General features: G+C 34.6%; 1 protein-coding gene and 1 long non-coding RNA gene across 4 annotated transcripts; both read right to left on the reverse strand.

Moving 5' to 3' along the window:
- Positions 1–8,814: 8,814 nt before the first annotated feature.
- LOC145061850 (UDP-glycosyltransferase 74G1-like) lies at positions 8,815–10,722 on the reverse strand. Its single transcript, XM_079009427.1, has 2 exons — positions 10,003–10,722; positions 8,815–9,628 (listed from the first exon to the last, which is right to left on the reverse strand). The coding sequence occupies exons 1-2, from the start codon at positions 10,648–10,650 to the stop codon at positions 8,921–8,923; spliced, it is 1,356 nt and encodes a 451-aa protein (XP_078865553.1). The 5' UTR covers positions 10,651–10,722; the 3' UTR covers positions 8,815–8,920.
- A 1,888-nt stretch (positions 10,723–12,610) lies between these two features.
- On the reverse strand, positions 12,611–15,270 carry LOC145062163 (uncharacterized). 3 transcript variants are annotated; one of them, XR_013687464.1, is made up of 4 exons: positions 14,942–15,270; positions 14,653–14,760; positions 14,434–14,565; positions 12,611–13,907 (listed from the first exon to the last, which is right to left on the reverse strand). It is a non-coding gene; the product is annotated as an uncharacterized LOC145062163 (long non-coding RNA). The 3 variants fall into 3 exon arrangements; XR_013687465.1 differs by having other exon boundaries at positions 14,892–15,270; XR_013687463.1 differs by having other exon boundaries at positions 14,653–15,270.
- Positions 15,271–25,087: the final 9,817 nt, after the last annotated feature.

A 25,087-nucleotide genomic window follows, 5' to 3' on the forward strand; every position in this document is an offset into this window, starting at 1 on the left:
GTCATTCTTCCCGAATGACTAAGTTATTCAAACTATCCACAGTCGGTCATATGTTGGAAGTAGATATGAATCAAGACTGTCATGATATGGCTTGTAGATGTCTAAGATGTTAGACATAGCAAGAGTTGCTACAATACTCATGAGTGCTCGTAAGTTCTGAGTAAGTTCTGAGTGATGACACATGTGAGTGCTTGGCCAAGCCAGGACTAATTTGATTTGTTTAATTAGTCAGACGTCATAAATCAGAAATCGGGAAACAACAAATGGACAGAGAGAATGATTAATAATCCATGTCTCAGTCCATATGATATCTAGAATGGAGGAATATATGATCCCTTATCTGATGGACAAGTCATTGACAAATGTCAGAGTTCATTGACAAGGTCAGAGTTTGACAACGTCTTTAAGAGCTACGATTGCCAGTTAGGTTTTGGAGTCATACATAATAATAGTTTTAGACTTATCCAAGTGGGAGACTGTTGGATTAATTTCTAAGCCCATAACTATAATTAGTATGTACTTGACCCGACTCGGCATGGTGCATTTGGGTTGCACTTCACTGGAACAATTTATATGGATAATCTTTTGAGAATAGTATGTTTATGATTTATATTAATATATTATAAGTTCTAATATATTAATATGAAATCATATTATTTAATTAGTATTGATCAAGAATTAATTTAGAACTAATTAAGTGATAAAAAAGGAACTAATTGAATATGGATTCTTTTATATATATATATATATATATATATATATATATATATATATATATATATATATATATATATATATGGAATGGGCCAAGTTCATTTAGGTTGGGATAAGCTTTCATGGATAGTCCATGGAGCTTTTAACCCATGGATCCTATGGAAATGAAAGGTGATGGGTATTAGGGTTTACATAAAGTAACCCTAATCCTCCATACTATATAAAGAGGTCTTTGGCACATGAAATGGCACTAGTGTGGGAAATCCAAGAGTGGACCGATTTCTAGTGTGCATGATATTCTCTCAAGGTTTTCCAAGGTGTTTTGGTGATTTGTGATTCCACTTGAGGCTTCCACACTATTGGGGCTAAGCTCTTAAAGTTCAAGACTTCAAGCTTCATCAAAAGGTATGTCTACTAACTTGTTTTATTACACAAGTATCAAAGATTGTATGCTAGTTAGGGTAATACCTTGGAAAGGTCATATTTGCATGTATAATACAGAAAACATAGATCCAAGGTATTTTGGGTTGCATGTACACCATAGGAGTGTTAGAATTCTCAAAACCTATCAGGGTCCTCGCAATCTCTTCTGCCCTTGCGTCCCCATTCTTATTCCTTAGCGCCCACGCATCAAGGCCATAGTCGAGAAAAAACAGTACCAACCCACTCATAAGGTGACATGTGTGGTCCCTAGAATATCATACCTGGAGAACCTACATAATTGGCAGGAAACCACTTGCGGAACACGATTCACTAATTAAAGTTCACCTAGCTCTGGCGGAACCTGAAAAAGCATAAAGTACTGTCGGGGATCTGTTCCCCATATCCATAGGTATAAAAGCCACTTTTCTCCCCCAAGAGAAGGGGTTGGCATCTCTAACCCATCAACACTTCCTTCACACTTTTAATCCCCTCTCATACTCTTTCTCTTATAGACCCTCACTAACTTGATTGTCGGAGCCTCATTCCGGAATCACCTCTCGGAGACGAATGATAGTCTCCTTTTCTTTGTTGTGATCCACAGGCTATTCATTCCCACCCTCAGAAAGACGTAGCTAAGTCGGTGACATATCAGAACAAGAACTTACCAAAAACCTAGGTCTTACAACTCCATTAACAAGTTATAAAGAGAATGTTCAACTTTTATGGATAATATTATTTTCAATTTAAATAGATTATGAAATAACCATGCAAAATTACATGGTCCCTTGCTCAAGTACGCTTGTGATTCGCGAGTTCCATATCATTCTCAAGTATACTCTAGATTGATGTGTTGGTTAACCACACGAGCTCCATCAACATAATATAAAGAGAATGTGCAATTTTCATGGATAATATATGATTCACATTCTATTAATAAAACATGATTTTATTTTATACTTAAATTTAGAATAGTTTTTGATTGACCACTATCACTATCAAACCCTTTTGGTAACTCCATTCTATTAAATAAGAGACCTCCTTAAACCCCTACATCATAATGGTTGAGCCTAGTCATGTTAAGACTGCTAATGTTAATATTTAAACATGTGATGACACATGTTGTAACCTTCTTATACATATAATAGAAACAATTCTAATCTATATATATATATATATATATATATATATATATATATATATATATATATATATATATATATATATATATATATACGTATGTGGTAAATTTAAAACTCTTCAAATTTGTATATTATTATTTCTAATTAATTGTGAGGACGCAATATAGTAGTTAATAAATGATGAGGGTTAATATTCAAATTTATAAATCTCTATTATAAATAATATTAACTATTTAAATAATAAATAAATATTAAAATTCAAATAATCATATTTAAATAATATTTATTGTTTTCCAGATTTAAAACATTTTAAATTTTGTAATTATCCATATTAAAAGGTCTTTAAGTTTGAAAAAAGAGAAAACCCTAATCCGAGTTGGTCATATCATGACACAATGCTATCACATCATGACTTCGACAAAGGGTTTCTTAGTTTCGAATTTTTCTTTTTCTTTTCAATTTCAGATAAGCATTTACATAAAATTTAGATTAAGGGTGCATGTAATTATAAACCAATGTTGGGTTTTCTATGCATAAAATACACTTAAAGTAGGTAGCATAAAAATAAATCTTTGATATACCTAAGTGTATATGAAACCTAAGGATCTATGACTTCATACTAATTACAGCTACCCTATGAAACATAAAATCATTAGGAAGAAAAACATACCTCTTATGTAGCCCTTGATCTCCATACTTGATATCTTGTCCTCCACAAAGTTGCTTGGATGAGAGGACCAAAACCAGAATCCCTCTAATGTTATCACACCCAATGACACCAGAGAGTGGACTAAAAATAAATAGGATAAGGGTCAGTTTCACAAACCCTAAAAGGCTTAGAAATTGTCCCTATTGGGGGGGGGGGGGGGTGAAGAAGGATTAACAAAAATTCAAGCCAATGTGCAAGAAAGAATGAAATTCCTAAGGCCCTAATTATAGCATTGGATTCCTTCCTAGGTTTATTACTCTTTCCCATGTGGGATAGGAGGCCTAGAACAAAAACCTTTTCCCATGTGAGATGGAGTGATTTTCGTCAAACCCTAATTCTATAAGAGTTTTGGAATGTTCCTGATTAACCAACTAAGGATTAATGAATATCAACCCTTTAATTAATTAAATTGTTAGTTAATTCCCAAATTGTTTTCCAATTAGTTTCTAATTAATTATTAACCATAATAATTAATAAACCGATTTCTCCTTTATTTATTCTACTTAGTTTGTCTCTTTAGGGCAACCTAAAAGGACCCTGTTATTATTAGAAATTTTACCAATAGTTAATGACTTTGGACACTATTTTAAACACATATTACCATGGACTTCATCATGAAGTTACCTTAGACTCCTAGATGATTTGATGCGATTTGGGTGATTGTTGACCGGCTGACCAAGAGCGCATATTTCTTTGCTATTCGAGAGAGTTCCTTTGCTGAGAAATTGGCCGATATCTACGTTCAAGTGGTGGTTTCTTGTCATGGTGTACCTACCTCTATTGCTTCAGATCGAGAAGTGCGATTTACTTCCAGGTTCTAGAAGAGGTTCCTTGAGGATTTGCGTACCAAACTGCACTTCAAGAAAACCTATCATCCACAAATAGATAGATAGAGTGAGTGAATTATTCAAACTTTGTAGGATATGTTGAGGGCATGTATCATTGATTTTGGTGGGAGATGGGATACCTACCTTCCTTTGGCATAGTTTTTGTACAATAATAGTTACCATTCTAGAGTTAGTGCACCTCCATTCAAGCTTCTCTACAGAAGGAAGTGTTGTACCACGATATGTTGGGGTGTGGTCGAGTAGAGGATCATGAGGAGATCTAAGGTAGTAATCCAAACCACAAAGCTTATACAATAGATCAGACAGAGATTACAGACAACACCAAGCCAGCAGAAGAGTAATGTGGATAGGCGACAATCTAATTTGGAGATTCAGGTCGGGATATGGTTTTACTAAAAGTATCACCCTGGAAGTATGTTATATGCTCTAGGAAGGGGAGAAATTTAGGCCCCCAATTCATAGGTCCTTTTCGAGTAGTGTCCATGGTGGGAAAGGTAGCCTACCGATTGGAGTTGCATGAGGAGCTTAGCAAGATTCATAGCACTTTCCATGTGTCGCAGCTCTTGAAGTGTTTGATTGATGATACATCGGTGGTCCTATTGGACGAAATTCAGGTCAATGAATGCCTAAATGATGTTGAGAGATTGGTGGGAATTTTAGATAGGAAGATGAAGGCCTTATACAATAAGATGGTACCCTTGGGCAAGGTGAAGTGGCAGCAACAAAAGGGCTATAAGTAGGGGTGAGCAAAACCGAACCCGGAAACCGAAAAACCGACAAAAACCGGCAAAACCGAAACCGAAGCATAAACCGACGGTTTGGGTTTATATTTTTTGAAAACCGAAAATTTCGGTTTGGGTTGGGTTTTTGGGTTTGGTAAAACCGATAGAAACCGAACCGAACCGATTATATATACTATTTGTAAAAATATATAATTTATATACAAATATAAATATGTTTATAGAAGTAATGTCAAAAGGATGAGCTGGTTGAGGTGGGTAACGCTCTTGCATGTGTTTCTGAAGGTTTCAAGTTCGAAACCTGTGGCCAAAATTTTACTTCTTTTATTTTCGCAGCTATATAATCCTATCCCACATCGACACATGATCGAAACTTTGCTACATATGCTCACCTACATAAGCTAAACATACATCCTCTTCAGGTTTATTCAGCTATTAGCTTTGTCCCACATCGCTTGAGGGATCAAAGTAGAAGCCATCTTCACTTCTATAAAAATGAGGATACGAAATGATAGAAAAACAGTTTTAGGTTTGGTTTAGTTCAAAAACCGAAACCGAAACCGAAAACCCGATTTGGAAACCGATAATCCATAAAACCGAACCCATGGGTTTAGGGTCGGTTAGGGTTCAAATTTTTAGAAACCGATGGTCATCGGTTTGGGTTCGGTTTTAGGGCAAAACCGACCCATGCTCAGCCCTAGCTATAAGTGGACCTGGAAGCCCAAGAAGGAGATGCATGAGCACTACCTAGATCTATTCATAGCTAAGGATTTTGAGGAATAAATCTAGTTAAAGTGTGTGATAATTATAACACCAAGTTCCAGGAAAATAACTCTTTCGTTTTTGGCAATTCAAGTCTTAAATAATGAATTTTGTGATGACCACGATGTGGAAAAGGACGTACCTCGATGTAGTCAAAACTATAGGAAACGTGCCTTTATTTGGGTCCTCATGATGTATCATTATGTTAGCCATGATGTCACGATGTCCAGGTCGTAGAACCCTACGTTTTTGGGCCTAAAGCCTTATTTAACCGATGTGATGGCTAGGGTTTGCACACCCTCGGCTTCCATCACCTCCCTTTCGACCTAGAAGTACTCATAGCCACCATTGTTGAGTTGTTAAAGTTTTATGATGATTTTTTGTGAGAAGAAGAAGAAGAAGGAATCCATTATGTGAAGATTCATCAAACAAGCCCTTTGTGCTAGCACATCTTCTGGACCATTATGAGTGTTGAGGTTCCAACTTTTATGTTTCATGCTTCTAGATCTAGGTTTCTTTGCGTTGTTCTTCAAGAATGGTATAGATTGAATGGTTTGACTCCATAAAGTTGGAAAAATTTTGGATCCTTGGGATTCCCTTGTGAACATATGCTCCGGATCTGAAGTTTAATAGAGTCTTGATTATATGCATGGAGTTGTGGGTCTGTTTTCTTCCATTTTTTTTACCTAAATTGAGTTCAATGCATGTATTGGACTTACCTAAAAAGTAATGATTTTTATGATGTTTGGAGTGTATTATGGCCTTTTAGAGAGTATGAGTATGTTGCTTGAAGGATTAAGAGCTCAATGCATTAAGCTGGTCAGAATAGGTCCCACGGCGTAACGGTTTGGTCTCCGCGACTTGGCAATAGGCAGGCTTCATGACTGTTTTGTCGTGAGGTCAACACGACGTGGCAGATGGTTAGCCCCGACGTGGTGACCATTTGAGGAATTTTGGACCGCTAACGTTGACCATTGACTTTTTGACTAAGTTGACTTTCAACCAACTTGAGGGTTTTGAGCTATGGATTAAGGATTGGCCCATGTTTATTATATAAGTGACTCATAGTACCATTTTATGGATTCGTTAGAGTTGTTGTTTTATCTGCTCGACCGCGAAGTGAGTTTTCTCAGTATACTTTGTACTGTAGTATGTATCCATGTGTGTAGAATGTTGTTATGCTATAGTGATCTATTTGACTGCTAGATCTGCTTTGGTTACCTATGTTTTCTTGTTATTGTTTTGTGCATATGTCGACATAATGTGGTTGGGTTGAGGTGCTACTTTTTTGTGATGTAGACCAACATAGTGGGGAGCTGTCCAACTACATGTTTTAGGCTTTGGAGCGGTCCAACTATATGTTGTAGGCTCAATAGGTGGTCCAACCCTATGGTGTATGCATGGTGTGCATGCATTGTATGTGTATTGTTGTATGTGGTATTTTGAGGAACACACTAAGCTTTGGATTACAATTGTGGATTTAAATGTTTCAGGTACTTCAGATGTTCGGGGGGAATGCAAAGGCATGATCGAAACATCATCTTATGGATATATGTTGAGAAATGTTATTTGATACTCTGATTTTTATGATTATTTTTTCGAAACAATGTTTTGTATGACTTACGGTTTTTATGAAAATAGCTTTGAAAAATCAAAAAATTTCCTATGGTTTTTGGGACGTTATAGTTAATGTGCCATAATGTGTGGCGCGGTCAGTTTATGCGAGATTATCAGAAGTAGCCGACATTAATTTTAGAAGCACTAACGTCTAGTGATCTTTGGATATGACATGCATTTTTTGGTCCATAGGGTGCCAACAACGACATAAGTGTTCTAGACTAATCATCGATATTCAACGACATCTACTTTGGGAAATCGTATGATTTGTTGTTTCAAGCAAATGGGATGTCATACAAGCGTGGGTATTACCTTATTTATGGAATATATCCTAAGTTAGCAATATTTGTGAAATCATTCACATGTCCAAATAATGACTAACAATTAAAGTTTAAGACGGCACAAGAATCTGCTAGGAAAGATATCGAACACACATTTGGTGTCCTAAAGTGATGTTGGCAGATACTCGCAGTACCGACATGATATATGGAACACAAACGAGTAAGTAGCCTGATGTACGCATGTATCATATTGCATGATATGATTTTAAAAGATGAGGGGAAAACAATTTGCCGCTACAATGAGAATGGATATTTACCAAATGGCAAAGGAGTTGGTATTGGTTCGGAGACATACATGGCGAACGAATGGGAAATATATGACCAGGTTGTACACCACAACCTCAATGTTGATTTGGTGGAATACATCTTCAATATTCAAACGAATTCAGTTGTCGACGATTTTGTTGAAGACGACTTGTTTGAAGATACAGGTGACGAATCAGACATGTTTGAAGGAAATTCAGACGAGGATTTGGAAGATATGCCGAGCGACGATAATTAGACGTCACATATTATTTAACTACGTTTCGATTATGTATTTAAAAAAAAAAATAGTACGTATTTTGTTTAAGTAATGAAGTAACTTTTTTTTGTTATTTTTAGTTAATTATATTTTATTCAATTCCAAAAAATGATACGACACCTATTAGTTTTTGTGGGTTAGAAAAAATGATGTAACAATAAAAAAAAATATGATATGATATATATGATAGAAACTTCCTAGCAAAGTATAAACGGTACCTGATTTAATAAGTTTATTTTTTTTTTTTGAACCGGCAAATATAATATATAATTATTCATAAACTAATACCTAAATCCACCTATGTCCACGACGGGACTTGAACCCTCAACCTCAAAGAGAGAGGGCACCACCTGATACCGTTAGGATACAAGCCCTTTGGTTAATAAGCTTAATTACTAGGAATCTCGAGGAACAATACAACGTGTAAGGGAAATTGCTTGAGATGCGTCTCATGTTGTACCGTTTTGCGTGCCACAATATTCAAGTTAGGAATTCCAATCGAGGTGCATTAAAATTTTTTGCATTCAATAATATATACATAGAATACGTAAATTCCTTATAATCCATCAATGTTAATCTGACATGCATATGCAGGCCAAACATAAATAGTTTATGAGAAACAAAATATCTATCTTTTTTTTGTAAGTGTAATATTTAATTTTTATTTAATGATATTTTAGCACATAATATTATTTAAATGGATATAAAGATTTATAAGAAGAAAAAGTAGAAATTTATGAGAAACAAAATATCATCTTTTTTTGTAAGTTTCATTTAATGATATTTTAGCACATGATATTATTTAAATGGATATAAAGATTTATAAGAAGATGATATTATTTAAATGGATATAAAGATTTATAAGAAGAAAAAGTAGAAAGATAGTATTTAATTTCTCTTTAGGTTGATATTAGAAAGGATTGATTTGGGTTCATAAGTTTAATTTTTATGCCTAAAATTATGAGTTTTTGTTTAATGTTTAAATAAATACACATACATAAATAAATATCACATGCATACGTTATTCCACTAACGAGCCGCTAAATAATTCCTTCACTCTAGTATGAAACAATCAAACACCCAAATCTACATTCTAATCAACATTTATGCTTTTAGTTGAGACACAAATTCTTGGATATCTTTATCCGAGCTCCCTCCTTCACTCACGGCTTGTATAGCCAACTCCCTCCATTTGCTCGCATTCTTTCGTGCTACCTCGCCTCTCTCACCCTCCATAATCTCCTTTACACACGAAACTAAATTTCCTCGTGTCACTATCCCCTTTTCGTTGGCCTTAACTCGTACTCCAACACCCCATATCTCCTCTAAACATTTTCCATTTGTTGGTTGATCTGTCCATTGAGGCATTGCCACAACAGGTACTCCTAAACTGATTGTTTCAAGAGTCGAGTTAAACCCACAATGTGTAACAAAACATCCTACAGCCTCATGCGCTAATACCTCAAGTTGCCTACACCATGACACAACCAAACCATTTGCCACAAACCCTTTTGGGAGCTTTTCCTTTTCGGTTTCTCTCACAACCCACAGGAAATCCACACCGCTTTCGTTCAAACCCAATGCAACTTCTTCCATTTGTTCGGGTCCAAGTTCTCCATAGCTCCCAAATGACACATAAACAACGGATCCTTTTGGTTTGTTGTTTAGCCACTTCATACATTCGATATGATTTGATTTTAGGAGACTCATGTCGTAATCTTGATCGTCTTCTAATCGTTTGTCAAGATACATTGATGGAACCGTTGGTCCCACTACCATCAACGGCCACATCTTTCTCATCCACTCTATCACCTAAATCAAATAATTAAACAACAATGAAGATAAAAAATCACAACACATGTACAAGAAAGATAATAAAAAAAACATGAAGAAGAAATTGTTTTGTTCAGAAACAACCAATACCAAATCCACGACATGTTTAAAAAACAGAACATAAAATATTTTGTTGAGAAACAACCAATACCAAATCCACTCTATGCTTAAGAAAATAATAAAAAATATTTTGTTGAGAAACAACCAATACCAAAAAAATATTTTGTTGGAGAAACAACCAATACCAAATCCACCCCATGCTTAAAAGAAAAAGAATAGAAAATATTTTGTTGAGAAACAACCGATACCAAATCCACGCCATGCTTCAAAAAAAAAAAAATAGAAAAACGAACCTCTTCTTCGAGCTTGTAGAATGTATTGGAGAAAACCCAACGAGCTTGATGAATATTGGAAAACTGATTGAACACAATATGAGCCCAACTAGGGTATGGTCCAGGAGTGTGTACAAAAGAAGGTGTCTCCCATGGTTGAAGCGGCGGCAATTCAGGGACGGAAACAGTCGCCGCCGGTGGGACATCAACAATCCCCTTATAGGCATGATAATAAATGTTATTTACAGCACAAGCTTGAGTAAAGAAACAACCACTATTAATTCCAAACTCCATGGCCACATCCAAAGCCCAAGTAACGAAGGAATCATAGACGATAGCATCAACCGGATTTCCCTCACTGTCAAGCTTCCTGATAAGATCAGCAAGGGATTTCGATCCCACTTGTTGGAACTTCTCCAGGTAGGCTTCATCACTGCCGGCGCTCATGTAGCCACCGTCGTCAAATCCATCGGAAATGGGTTCCACTGTTATGGAGGTGTTTGACGAGGGGGATGTTTTTGAGATGTAGATGGTGGTTATGAGCGTTGTTTTGACACCTTTGGAGATTAATCGTTTTGCAAACTGGATAAGGGGGTTTATGTGGCCTTGTGAAGGGAAGGGGAAGAGAAGAACATGTGGTGACTTGGTAGCTTTATGTTGCTCTGCCATTGTGATGCTTGAAAGTAGAGTGAGGTTAAATTGTGAGCTATATATTGCCGGTGAATGACGTCATTGCTATCGTCGGCCTCATTTAATATATCTTATTATCATCACAAACCAAATGTGGTACGACTTCATAAAATATTAGTATGGGATTTGTCTTTCGTGTAGATCATCGCACTTTCCGATTTCAGTGTCACATGGGCCATACTGCCAAAGACTTCCCGCTGGCTTTTGTTTAGTTTATTATCTTACCGTTCTAAAATAACCTGTGCCAAAGCCTTTTTGACGAATTTCTTTAATCACTTCACTTCCACAGTTTCTCTTGTTAAACTCAAACCAAATACTAAAACCTATAATATATTATAATACCTGTGGTGTAAGCTTTTCCAATCTAAAAGTTTCCTTACTAATACAATTTCAATTTAAAGCATCCATAATGCATTAAAATATAATTTATAGTAAATATTTAATAATTAAATTTTTTTTTCTTAATGAAAAGTTCAATGACCATTGAACTCCAAATCCATTGAATGTCAATATGACATCTCATAATGGTAGTGTTTCATACATTGAATGACACATAGACTTGCCACCTCATTCAACTCTTTCATTGAACTCACAATTATGGTTGCTCTTATTTGTTGTTTCTTCATGATAAATAAGACCATTTGAACCGAGCACGAAGCTCGTTGTTGGTCAATGTGGCAATGAGCAACGAATGTGAATACTATCTTGACTCTCCGTGGTTCTTCCTTGGCAATTGTGGTGGTGATAACGGATCACCTAGACCATTGGGAGGAAGGGACAGTTGTTGAGCAGTCAAAATTTGTTTTTTAAATAAATTTACCTATATAAATACAACATTCTATACAATTACGGGAAATGGATAGAATAAGTTGAAGGTCGAACGATTTACACATATAGTACGAATGATGTAGGTAACTTAGTTGAAGAGTTTGTACTCGAAATGATTGAATTTTTAGCAAGAGTAGTTGAAATTTATAACAGTGAAACATGTTTTAATGCTTAAGAAGACATTGTGGAGCATTTGTACCAAAAAACCATGAACAAATATTAATTTTTTTTATAATGTTTGGAATTTTTATGTTTTATGTTTTTTTAATTCTTGTATTTTTTAATTAATGTAGTTTTTTAATGAATGAAATATTATTTTAAAAAATCTTTGTTTTTATTGAATTTTTATTTAATTTTAAATAAAAATGACCCAAGATAATGTTTTAGCGGTATGTATACCATGAATTGAATGATTGAATGTAGTGAGTAGTAACATCCACCAATTTAATAGTTAGTGATAGGTATTTCAGATGGCCAAAACATGATTGGTCAAATTAAAAAACTCAAAATTCTCTTCGCTAGGAAAGCGTTTTTGTCTACCTAAGACTCATAAACTTTATTTAAATCATTCGTTTTTATAATAATATCATTTATAAATTTATTTTAATATAAATTAGTAAGTCAAATTTGTATAAAAGCTAATATATTAAGATCATCTTAGGTTTTAAAAAAGTTAGAATATTAAAAATATATATAAAGTATCAATATATTTTTAAATTACAACTAATTCTACATATGTTCGAGACAAAAGTTAAACCTTCGAATTGAAAGAGGAATGAGGAAGGAAAACATTAATATCGTTGAACTAAAATTCTTTTGGGAATAAAAAATATCATTCTTGATGTTATTCTTTAAACTATCGTATTTGTTTAGTATCTATCTATATCTATTTATCTCTTGTAAATGATGTCATTCAAAATCATGTGGTTAGTGATATTTTGTTTTCTCAAACCATATTGATTTGAAGCCTACATGACTTTTTATATTCTTTAATTAATAACATTTATAATATTTATAAATTTTCAATAATTTTTTGCATTATGTTATGTTATTATATATGTATCTCATTATATTTTTCTTACAAAAAAGTCATCATGTGGTTGAAAGGATTATGATTCCAAAGCTTTCACGAAGTTCAAACAGTTATCATCCAAACTAGGGAAGAATCCCCGCTTTGCGGGGTTGGACACGCCAAAGAGTCCATCACATTTACTTTGTAGATACATTTGAGAGAGCATTTTCCTAGAAAATTACATCAGTCTAAGCTATTTGTTACTAATTGCAATTCCAACACTTTCTATAACTTATTCTAAATGTTTTAACAAACATTCTTCTATTCACACTCACAAATTTACAAACTGGAGATGCATCTCTTGGGCTAGTGTCACTTGACTTAGTAACCTGCACTCCTCGGCTCTCATCAAGGGTTGTAGATGAATAATCTTTAATACAAAACTTTGATGAAACCAATTTGGTATTGAACCAAAAAACTTATGTCTGGGTATACAGACTGGATGAGAGGGCAGAGATCCGTAACTGTCGTCCGGATTAAACATTTGAGAGAAGATCTACAACTAAAAAATCAAAATTAAAATAGTAAATATCAAAACATAATGTGATTTTTTAGTTGTCAAACTTAACTATTTCTTGGTCAAAATCATTGATGCCAAGCCCCAAAGTCCTTTAAAAAACGCATGGGATTGCCTATTACCCTGGAAAAAAAAATCTAAACAAAATTAATGACTTTTAAGAACATTGAAAAAATTAATCAAGTTAAGTGAACGTATTAGAAAATATGGAACATAATCAAAGAACATGACATAAAGCGATCACACTTAAAACCAAAAACATTTGTAGGGAGGAAGTCTGGTCCATATTAAGCCCATATACAAAAAAATCCATTTTGATGATGATGAACTGATTCCTAAAAATCATAATTAAAACTATATGCCTCCTGGATCTTCCATTGATCAATTTGTACTTCCATTTGGGACCTGAACAAAATCATCATTAAATTTGGAAATATTTGTAAAGACTATGAAGCAATGTAATCATCACCATCTTCATCTTCTAATAAGCCTCTTACAAATGATCAAACCCAGATTCAGACCTAATTTTTTCAATATTTGAAGCATATGCAGCTGCCACCACCAGCCACCATCCACCATCTTAACCCTCTTAACCTCGTCAATACGTCTCAACTCATGAAAACAAAAGAATCTTGATATTTAAAGAGTTATAAAAAATTGGGATATTAAATGCTTAATAGAGTACAACTATATTTATTTAGCAAATGAGAACTAACCAAGAAGCAAAATTTGATGTAATAGATGGAAATTGATGATTTTGACTACTTATTACTTGTTTCCTCTTGAGCTTTGACATCCAAATGTTGAAATCTTGTTGGTCTAGAAAAGGAGTCCAAGTTACACAACGAAGTTAGAAGCATCTACTATAGCATGTAAAATTTTCCATACAATGGTCAATAACAATAAATAGAAGTATAATGCTATAATAATGAAAATACAGTAAACATATTGTTAATTCTTGCGTTTATATGCATTTCTTTACACAAAGGGCATTTATCTCATTTCTAGTTCCGTCAAATGTGAATACATAAGTTTACCACATCAAAGAACAACCAATAGTCAGCCCAAATTCCAATTTAGAATGTAGATATGACCATAAAATGCTAGGAGTCGACAGAAAGCAATTGGCCTATCCCACTTTCTTCCCAACTCAAATCTCATCCAAACAGAATCCATCGTGTTCATATTCCCATCACCAAATCATCATAGTCCACTTTGATTAACAATATAATCATTCAATTCAAAATCCAATTTGGATTTTCCCCATAATTTATCATAAAAAAAACCCCAACCAACTAATCTCCTACATCTCTATCATATGCAACAGCTATAGGGAACAGTTTACCAGCTGTCGAAGGAGGGAAGAAGAAGGCCAAAGTGATGAAGATCGACGGCGAAATCTTCAAATTACGAACACCCATTAAAATTTTTGAAGTGATTAAGGATTACTCCGGTCATGTTGTATTGGAATTGAATGCTGTTAAGAGATATGGGATCAGAGCTACTCCTCTTGATCTAGAAGAAAATCTTGAACCTGGGAAGATTTATTTCCTGGTCGAGTTACCTAAACTGCCGGAGACGGCGGAGAAGATGGTGACGATTAGAAGGGTGCAGTATGAGTAAGCAATATATCGTGTAGTCCCAAAAAGAGATAAAATCACGAACATCAAATCTACAAAGTAAGAAATTGGTGAGTCGATTGAATATCAAAACCCAGAAATTGTGCTTTAGATTCTTAAAATCGAACCCAAATAGAAATAGAGAGAGTCAATCAAAACCCTAATCATTGAAAAATCTGAAAACCTGAGATGGAGTTGTCGGCATCTAAGTTGTGGACCATTTGAATACAATACCTTTGTTACCGTCGGCATAAGCAGCTACGTCCTACAATCTTCATCTTCATGGGAGACCAATGACTGAGCGGACGCCCCCTGTAGCAGACCACGCCGTTGATGAATTTTTTGAGTAATGGTGAGAATTTTTTGAGTAAATGTGCGAGTTGGAGGAAGTCATCGAGGTTGGAGAACGCGGGTGTCACCACCGTCGTCGAAGGGAGGCAGGCAGAAGTTGCATATAGGAGATGGAGTGAGAGGGAGGAGGAGGCGACTGGTGGAGAGAAAGAGGATTAATAAAGATCAGTTAGAAGGCAATACCATTCTAACCCAGGAAGAAATTGAAAGTGGTGGAAATGAACTGTCAATGAAACGTGGAAAAAATAAGAAACCACATACATACACGTAGCAACACGTTGCAGGCATCGACCTATGATCTGTCAATGAAATATTATATAAAATTAAATTAGAAACTACACAAAATATAAAGAAAATAAAAAAAAAGTTCCAGCCAATCACAGCAAAGTTCAAGTGGCACTTTAGAATTAGTATCTATAATTGAACATGCACAAATAAACAAAGTACTAATTTTGTCAACCCTTAGCCACTTTACTGTAGCTAAGGGTGGAGAATTTTAATAATATAGTATAATATTAAGCTTTTCTGTGTATTACTCAATCATGAATGTCGCTCTCCAAACATTAATGTTTTGCTTGGAACATCTTTGTTAAGAAAAACATCAATGTAGAGTTTTGCTCATTAAAAATATTCATGTGTTTGAAGAGATTTGTGATTTCAAAATATGAAGAGTTAATAGAAATGTTATAATAGATGTTTTAGTGTTTTATGTTATTAAAAGTTGTAGTGTTTATTTTTCATATTTTTTATTATTCGTTATATATATATATATATATATATATATATATATATATATATATATATATTAAATATAAATTTTTTGATAAATGTTTTAGTATTTTTTATGTTAGTAAAAGTTTTAGTGCTTTTTTTTTCATACATTTTGTTATTCATTATAAATAGATTGTCATACATTTAATATGTAATTAATTACACGATTTTAAACAGTTTATAAAATTATCAAATAATAGTATAAATCACAATGACTTAAAACTTAAAACTATATCGTTTAATAAAACTAATATGTTAATTATATGTTTGCTTTACTACTAATATTGCGTTTCAAAGTAGAAATATTAAATAATAATTTGGTAAAAATAATTATTTTAACTATATAATTGTATCATCGCATAATAAGCGGGAATTCGCCTAGTTCTGATAAAAGATATCATTTAAATCATTAAGATTCAAGTATGTCTTCTATCTTCAATCATATTAATTTGAAACTCCTTAATTTTTCAATTTTTTAATAGATTACTTAATTGTATTAACTCATATTTTTTGGTAACTTCAAAACTCTTCAACCTATTCAACTCAATTAAAAGATTAATTGCAATATTTTCCTTATATAAGAACATTATCCTTCATTCTTGGTTACTCATATTTTCTTTTATTCTTTTTTCGTTTTTTTATGTTTTTTTTGGAAAGGGAACTTCCCTAACGAAAGCCTCTGGGCCAGCTTTCACACACTAACTAATTCCCCGCTACGAATATGAGACTTCGTTTTTGTTATGTAGAATTCTTGAAAATGAAGAACAAAGTTGTAGATGTTTGATGTCTAAAAAAATTTAATAATAGAAATTGTAATCATAAATTGTAAATACTTACACCTCATCTATTAGAAACTCCAAGGATCTTTCAAATGCCCTTTAATAATGATTGTAATCATATATCGTAAATATTCATATTCATTCTAATAAAGATTTTAAATTGACTAATTATCCTTTAATTTAATATTAGAACTCTTCGACTTTTAATAATTAATCACTACTATCTAACAGTCGTTTTAAACATATGATACTTATGGTCATTAATTGGTTGATATAGTGCTATATATAATTCATGAAAGTAGAATATGCTATTAGGGTTTTTAGAATAAAATGGAAGAAAGACAATTTAAGAACGCAAAAAACTCTACAATGGTGGTGCACATATTTATATCAAATGAGGAAATGAGGAACAAATATATGCCATTTTGAAAGATAAATAGTTGTTTTTAACTTATGGTATTTAATTGGTTAATATGAAGATGTATATATTGTTCATAGATACTACAAGAATTTAGGGTGTTTACCCACACATTTTGATGTATGGGTAAAATACCCACACATTTTTTGGAATATGTAGATAATTTGAAATATTTTTTTAAATAATGGTAATACTTAATATGTGTAGATAATACTTTTTACGAACACTTAATTTTTCTAGAAAATTTTCCTATAAAATTGGTGATTGTTAGCAACATAAATTACCTACACGTATAGTAAGTTCTATCATTGTGTGAGTAAATTACCCACACAAAAACAAAAAATGAGCATATAATTATTATGTTTTACCAACATATAATTTGTATATAAATATGTAGTTATATATTCCAATGAGGTCTCATTCAACAAGTTGGAGGCACACTCCAATTTCCCCCTCCCAAGGGTTTTTAGTGAATGGTGTCGAATTCTATATGTGTCCAAAGCTAAGAATTATAACGAGTCCATGTAATCTGGCATATGATACTCTTCTTCGAGAGGCACGAGGTCAGAGTCGATGGGCTAGAGCAGAGCAGGAGGCTACATTCATTCATCAATTTATACTCTTGAAAGGAAAAGGTTTATTATATAAAAAATCTATACAATATAGAACTTTGACAACTGTACATAATATTTCATGTAAACAATGGACATAAGCTATGCTGTTATCATAATTTAAATCTCAGCTAGATGGGAATCTCCCAAATCATTCATGTATATATTCATATCTCTAAACATCGCCGCAAAACAAAACAAATGACTATCAAATCCAAATATGAAATCAAAAACTATCAATCTTTTCCTCTAAAATTCAGTATTGAAGGGAGCATTGTTTGTCAAAAGCAAGCAATACACAAGACTTATAGTTGACTACAAAAATTAAAAGGATAATAGAATTAAGAGAGAAAAATAGAACTACAGTTATGATGATAGAAGTTTCTACTGTACAAGGAGTAGAATTACAGTTATGATGACAAAATTAAGAAAGAAAAAATAATGGGGAAAAGAGAAATACCAAGAGAATCTCAAGTCCATATAAACTGCATCCGATACTTTTTTCAAGAGGCAAGGGCACCGATCAGGTGAAACATCGGTCAATGATCAATTTAACAAAATTTAAGATAAACTGCAAAACTAAAATGAAATTTGTAGCAAACATACAAATTAATAAGATCCTTAGTAGTCACCTTTTTCGAAGTCTGGTGAGTTGCTGATTGAACCCATATTAGTTGCTTATTGTCACACCCTACCCAGCCGTTGGCGAAAACACCAGGCAGTGCGACGTAGGGATAATTGGATCTCGGCAACATGTACAATCAAACACAAAGGTATATTTTAAATAATTATTATTGATTTTTGAATGATTAAATTGTTTAGGGACAAACACAAACTCCTAAAATAACTATACTAAACTACAACAACTTCCTTGCAAACTTCCTTCATACGCGGGGGACACTCTTCCACACTCATCTTCCTAAGAATACATGTATTTTGAAAGTAAACATATTGTTGGTGAGTGCACGAGTTTTTATCTTTGAATTACTTTAAGAATACTTTTCTTTTGTGAAAACATTTCTTATTTATTTTCCTAGCCTTCTATCTTTTAGGGTATTTTTTATTAATCTTAAATTACTATATTTTCAGAATATCTAATGATCCTATCGTAATTTAATTAGGAATAATTTTTTTAACCCTAGTTTACTATCTTTTAAGGATTTATAACGATCCTAACGTATTTTAATTACCATATTAGGCGTCCCTAATGGTAATCTAAGCTCTAAGGCAATTTTTAATGTATTAACGTGAGCCCCTATCGACGCTACAACCGTAAATGTACCCCTAATCACAATGCTTCATCGAACGTCGAATAGTAACTTATATGGAAGGGATCCTGACAGGCTTGTAGCCAGCAATCGCAGGTGGGGTTCTCATGGTCCCGTATAGATATATCTATATATATATATATATATATATATCTATATATATATATATATATATATATATATATATATATATATATATATATATAATTTACTAGCTCTGGCAAGATTAACGATTATAGGTATTGGGGATATGTCGAATTTAATCAAGGCTTTTGGATGAATAACCAACTCACTAATGCATTAACCCTACACTTTTATATTTTATCTTTAAATCTTTTATGTTTATCATAATTACCCATATATATATATATATATATATATATATATATATCACTATATTTGTATATACCTCTCCCAGGTATATATATCATCAAATGATTTCTATATATATATATATATATATATATATATATATATATATATATATAATCTAGGAAAATTAAATAATTATCATCCATTTGAATCCCATAATTTGAGCAATTCAAATCACCAGCACGACTTTAACTCTTGTCATTGTCTTCTACAAACTTTACCATCTTCATCAATAACAAAATCTCCACCATCTTGTTGACATCATGAAGCCACTGTCTCACCATCATAACTCTTCGATAAACCATTGTGTTTTTTATCTTCGACAATAAGTTGTTGATCGAGAGAAGGAGAGCTGAACCATGTTCTTTAACTTTACGCACCTGTTGATCAAGATAAAAGAGGAACAAACGTCAAGCAGATGGCGCAATCAAAGAATTTATGGTTCACCATCACTTGTCATGCGGTTTGGAATTAGTGGTATTATTTGTTGATTATTCCTTTTCACCACGACTCCATCTTCTATACTAGCATCATCCCCACCACCAAATCATCAATCATAGAATGTACAACAACATTAATTTTTTTTTTTTGAATTTCAAGATTTACCTTCAAAAAACAGCAAAATTCTTTGAGAATTCATGTTACTTTAAAGAAGGGAAGTTTGAATCAAAGCCAATTCTAAAAGAATATATGTAAACAAGTAAATTCTGAAAATATTTAGCAATTTTTTTTATTAAAAGCCAATTCCAATTCATGTTACCAATGAGTTCTATTGTGAGAATGATATTCTTTAAGAATTGTAATAAATATGATATTTAAAGCTATTTTTTAGAATTCATGTTACTTGGAAGAATACAAGAGTAATTGAATGCACACTCTTTAAGAACTAGTGTTTGAATCGTTCTCTCACTCTGTCCGTCAGTTTGTGGGTGATAGGTTGTACTCATGTCGAGCCTAGTTCCCAAGGCTTTCTGCAACGTCTGCCAGAACCTTGAAGTCAATCTAATGTCTCTGTCCGAGATGATAGATATTGGTACTCCATGAAGTCGCACGATCTCTCGGGTGTAGGTTCTTGTTAGTTTCTCCATCTTATCGGCCTCCTTGATAGGCAAGAAGTGGGCAGATTTGGTTAACCTGTCGACGATCACCCAAATGGTATCGTGACCACCTTGCTTCTTGGGTAGTTTGGTTATGAAGTCCACGGAAATCTGCTCCCACTTCCACTCAGGTATTTTGGGCTGATGGAGTAGACCTAAGGGCTTTTGATGTTCTACTTTGATCTTGGCGCAAGTCAAGCACTTGCCCACATAAGTAGCAATTTCTGCTTTCATGTTTGGCCACCAGTAGAGTTGCTTGAGATCCAGGTACATTTTATTTGAACCTGGATGTACGGAGTATGGGGTCTTATGTGCTTCGTCCATAATCATTTCTCTAAACCCACCAAACTTCGATGTCCAGATTCGGTTCATGAGGTAACGAACCCCATCACTCTTGATCTCAAAATTTTTGTCCATCCCTCTAAGTGCTTCACCTGTCATGATTTCGGGTTTCAAGGCTTCCAATTGAGCTTCCCTGATTTGTGTTGGCAGGTGTGAATGGATCTTCATGGATAATGACTTCACTCTTCGACCAGAGTACTCCTTACAACTAAGGGCATCTGCCACAACATTGGCTTTTCTCGGATGATAACGAATCTCGCATTCGTAGTCGTTGAGTAGCTCAACCCAACGTCTTTGCCTCATGTTGAGCTCCTTCTGATCGAATATGTGTTGGAGGCTCTTGTGGACTGTGAAGATAGTGCACTTCATACCGTATAGGTAGTGCCTCCAGATCTTATGAGCGAACACCACTGCTCCAAGTTCTAAGTCGTGAGTGGTGTAGTTGACCTCATATGTTTTCATTTGTCGTGAGGCGTACGCAATAACCTTTCCTCGTTGCATTAATACACAACCCAACCCTTGATTGGAAGCATCGCAATATACTACAAAGTCTTCTGTCCCCTCTAAAAGGGACAAGATGGGTGCACTGCACATGGCTCGCTTCAAGGTCTGAAATGCGGTGTCTTTTTTTTCTCCCTATTTGTAGTCTACACCCTTCTAATTTAGGGAGGTAAGAGGTTTCGCAATGTTGGAGAAGTTTTGTATGAACCTACGGTAATAGCCAGCGAGACCTAGGAATTGGCGAATCTCGGTTGGCGTTGTGGGTTCCCTCCTCGCTGATAGCCTTGATCTTATAAGGTTCCACGTGGATTCCCTCCTCGCTGACCACGTGCCCTAGGAAGTCCACTTTCGTTATCCAGAATTCACATTTTGAGAACTTTGCATAAAGTTCTCAGCTCGTAATGTCTCTAAGACTTGTCTCAGGTGTTGACCATGTTCTTCTCTACTCTTTGAATAGATGAGTATGTCATCTATGAATACAATCACAAATTTGTCCAGGAAGGAACGACATACCCGATTCATTAAGTCCATGAACACGACAGGGACGTTGGTTAGTCTGAATGCCATCACTACAAATTCATAGTGACCGTATCTTGTTCGGAAAGTCGTCTTGGGAATATCACCTTCTAGGACTCGTAATTGATGATATCCAAATCTCATATCGATCTTGGAAAAATAGTTTGCTCCTTGCAGTTGGTCGAACAGATCGTCTATTTATGGTAGGGGATACCGGTTCTTGATGGTAAGCTTGTTGAGGTCTAGGTAATCGATGCACATTCTGAACGATCCATCCGTCTTTTTCACGAACAGTACTGACGCTCCCCAAGGCGAGAAACTTGGCCGGATAAATCCTTTGCTGAGCAGCTCGCTCAGTTGACTAGATAGTTCTTGTATTTCCACCAGGCATAGGGCTGCCAAATCATTGAACTAGGCCATGTAGGCGGCTAGGTCCGAACCAACCATTTTCAGGTTGCATAGTTCCTGCTCTAGTTTTTGAATTTCGCCCCTCGGGCAGTATTGTTTCAAAAGTAGGACCTTCAAGTCCTCCCATCTCATGGCGTTGGCGACTAGAAGAGATATATATTTCACATGGTCTTTCCACCATGTGAGGGCTCGGTCTGTGAAGGTACAAGCAGCAAACTTGACCTTGCTTCTTTCTGTTGGAATAGTGTCTAAGCCCGTAACTATATTTGGTATGTATTTGACCCGGTTATGCATAGTCCTTTTGGGTTGCCTTCACCAAAGCAACTTGACTAGGTAATTTATGGAGAAAGAGAGGATATTATGATTTATTAATATATTATAAGAATAATATATTAAAGGAGAAATCATATTGTTTAATTAGTATTAGTCATAAATAAATTGGGAATTAATTTAGTGACTAAAAGAGACTAATTGGATAAAGGGGTATAAACTGTCAAATGTTTGATAGTTGAATATATGGGCTGGGAAACCTAATGGATCAAAGGGAGAACGAAATTATGATGGGGATCCATCAAAATTTCGTCCATAAGCCTTAATCCAGAAGGTTCCATGGGCTGCTTGGTCAATAAGCTGTCCATTAGGGTTTAGATTGAAACCCTAGCATTCAGCAGTATAAATAGGGACCCCTAGCTCACAAATTCATCCACTTGCTTCCAAGAAAACCCTAGGGCCGAATTTAGCATCCTCCCACCTCTCTCATATAGTTGCCTTCTTGCTTGTGGTGTTTGTAAGCAATTAGAGGGGTTACATTTGTGACTCTAAGCTCAAGAGAAGAAGAGAAGAAGATCTAAGCCAATATTTGTAGAGGTAAACATCTAGATCTGATTCTATATGTTAGTTTTGATATGTGTATGCTAGATTAGGGTTTGCAAGTCTTGGATTCAAAGCATGTTTAATAGAGAAACCTAGATCCAAGCATTAGGGTTTGTATGAGCACATAGGAATGTTTCTTATGCATAAAACCCATCAGTGGTATCAGAGCTGTGATTGGTTTCAATTGTATGTGATGCTTAACTCTCTTGTTTGCTAAAAAAATCGAGTTTTCTGCCTCTGCCGGACTCAACTCGGCGAGTCAGTATCTGGACTCGACGAGTTGACCCCTACTCGGCGAGTTCAGAGCTGACTCGGCGAGTTCGAGCGTCAGACAGAGGGTATTTCGGGATTTAGCTGCTGTTTTGACTTGGATTTAATGCCTAATTCGTTTTTTGAAGTTAAAATCCGATTTTTATCTTAAATTGATGATTATCCTTGCCAAAACAATAGATAATTTCAAATCTTTTGAATATTGGTTGTTTATATGATAAATATGGATTATTTTAAATTATTTGGTAATTATCTAGTGATTAAAATAAGATTAGGTCAAATATAGATAATTATGAAATCAATTGTTTAATTTGAATTATTTTTTATTTGATCCCTTATGTTTTGAAAAGTTCAAAACTTGCCCTCAAGTTTTGAAATTTGAATTTTGTGATTAAAAGTTTAATTTTGAATAATTTAAATTTCAAACCCTTAGAATTTTACAAGTTTAAAATTCAACCCTATACTATTATATATAATTACAGGCTTAATTAATTTATATATATATATATATATATATATATGTATAACTTAAAATGATAGTCTTACCGTTAGTAGGCCTCATTCACGAAGTCAGTCTATAAGGTGGGTATAAGGTTGTTGCCTATAAAATGGCGCTTAATGGGTGTACACTCACACCTACCGCTTGCTTGACTGGTGGAGGGTCGTTAGCCGAACGGGTAGGATAGGGCAACCCTCTCCTCATTAAAAGTATAATGTTAGATATAAAGTAACTACATGTTTTACAAATTCCCAATCCTAGTTACTTTAGGGTAAAATGTGAAAATGATGCTAATCCATGGAATTACACTTCGTACCCTTGTCAAACGTTGATGGAGCGCGTGTGGTTAACCGGCACATCAATTTGGGGATGACAATGGTAGCGAAGGGTGACTCGATGTTTGTCATAGATCAATGGAGCGTGTGTGGTTTACTGGCACATTGATTAGGTGATAGAGACATTGAGTGCACCATGTTGATTCGCATGGTTATTCACAATTTGTTTGCGATCCTCGGTATCCCAGTCGCAAATTTGAAATGCATATCGAGATTTAAACATGCCATTGAAAAGTTCAATGAATCTCAAAGATCTAGGAGTTTTCAATACATTTAAAACCTAAATTGCCTTTTCGTTTTTCATGGTGAGAATTAGTGAATCGTCATTCACTTACCTTCAAATTATTTACTTTTAGAGTACGGCATCCCTTTCTAAGTTGTAAATAATGTTGTTGGATCCTAGCCCTAATTTCTCATTTAGGTGTTTAATTAGGGATTCATTTCTAATCAAACTTTGTTCCCTTCTTTTTCAAATGTCTGCAAACAACAACAACAACAACGCTTCTGGGTCATTCTCGTTGATGAACCTGTGTCAGAAAGTGACATTTGATGGTTCAAACTTCAACAAGTGGATGAGGTATATTCGCATGATCACATGCTACGAGGACAAAGAATATGTCCTCGATGAGAAGCTTGAGAAGATCATCCCAGATGTTGCTACTCCTGAAGAGTTGTCCGCCTTTGAGGCCCACGAGCGTGATGCTACGAAAGTTCACTACATCATGCTGGCCACCATGAACCTCGAACTCCAAAAGTCCTATGAGGACATGTATCCGTATGAAATGCATCAGGATTTGTTGGATATGTATCACCAGAGCGCAAGGCAAGAGCGCTATGAGATCATCACTAAATGATCACCGCTAAGGTGGGGAGTGGAGAATCCCTAACCTCTCATTTGCAGAAAATGCAGAGGTATGTCGATCATCTTCTCAAACTTAATGTTAAGTTTGATGAGGATTTGGCTATCGA

The sequence above is a fragment of the Lactuca serriola genome, chromosome 7 (assembly GCF_051521515.1).
Source record: "Lactuca serriola cultivar US96UC23 chromosome 7, Lser_US96UC23_V15, whole genome shotgun sequence".
NCBI classification, from domain to species: domain Eukaryota; kingdom Viridiplantae; phylum Streptophyta; class Magnoliopsida; order Asterales; family Asteraceae; genus Lactuca; species Lactuca serriola.

Excerpts from the sequence above, each read along its gene's own strand:
- LOC145061850 (XM_079009427.1), bottom strand. The coding sequence starts at position 10,650 with ATGGCAGAGCAACATAAAGCTACCAAGTCACCACATGTTCTTCTCTTC. Across the intron at positions 9,629-10,002 it reads TCTACAAGCTCGAAGAAGAG|GTGATAGAGTGGATGAGAAA; the intron begins GTTCGTTTTTCT and ends TATTTGATTTAG.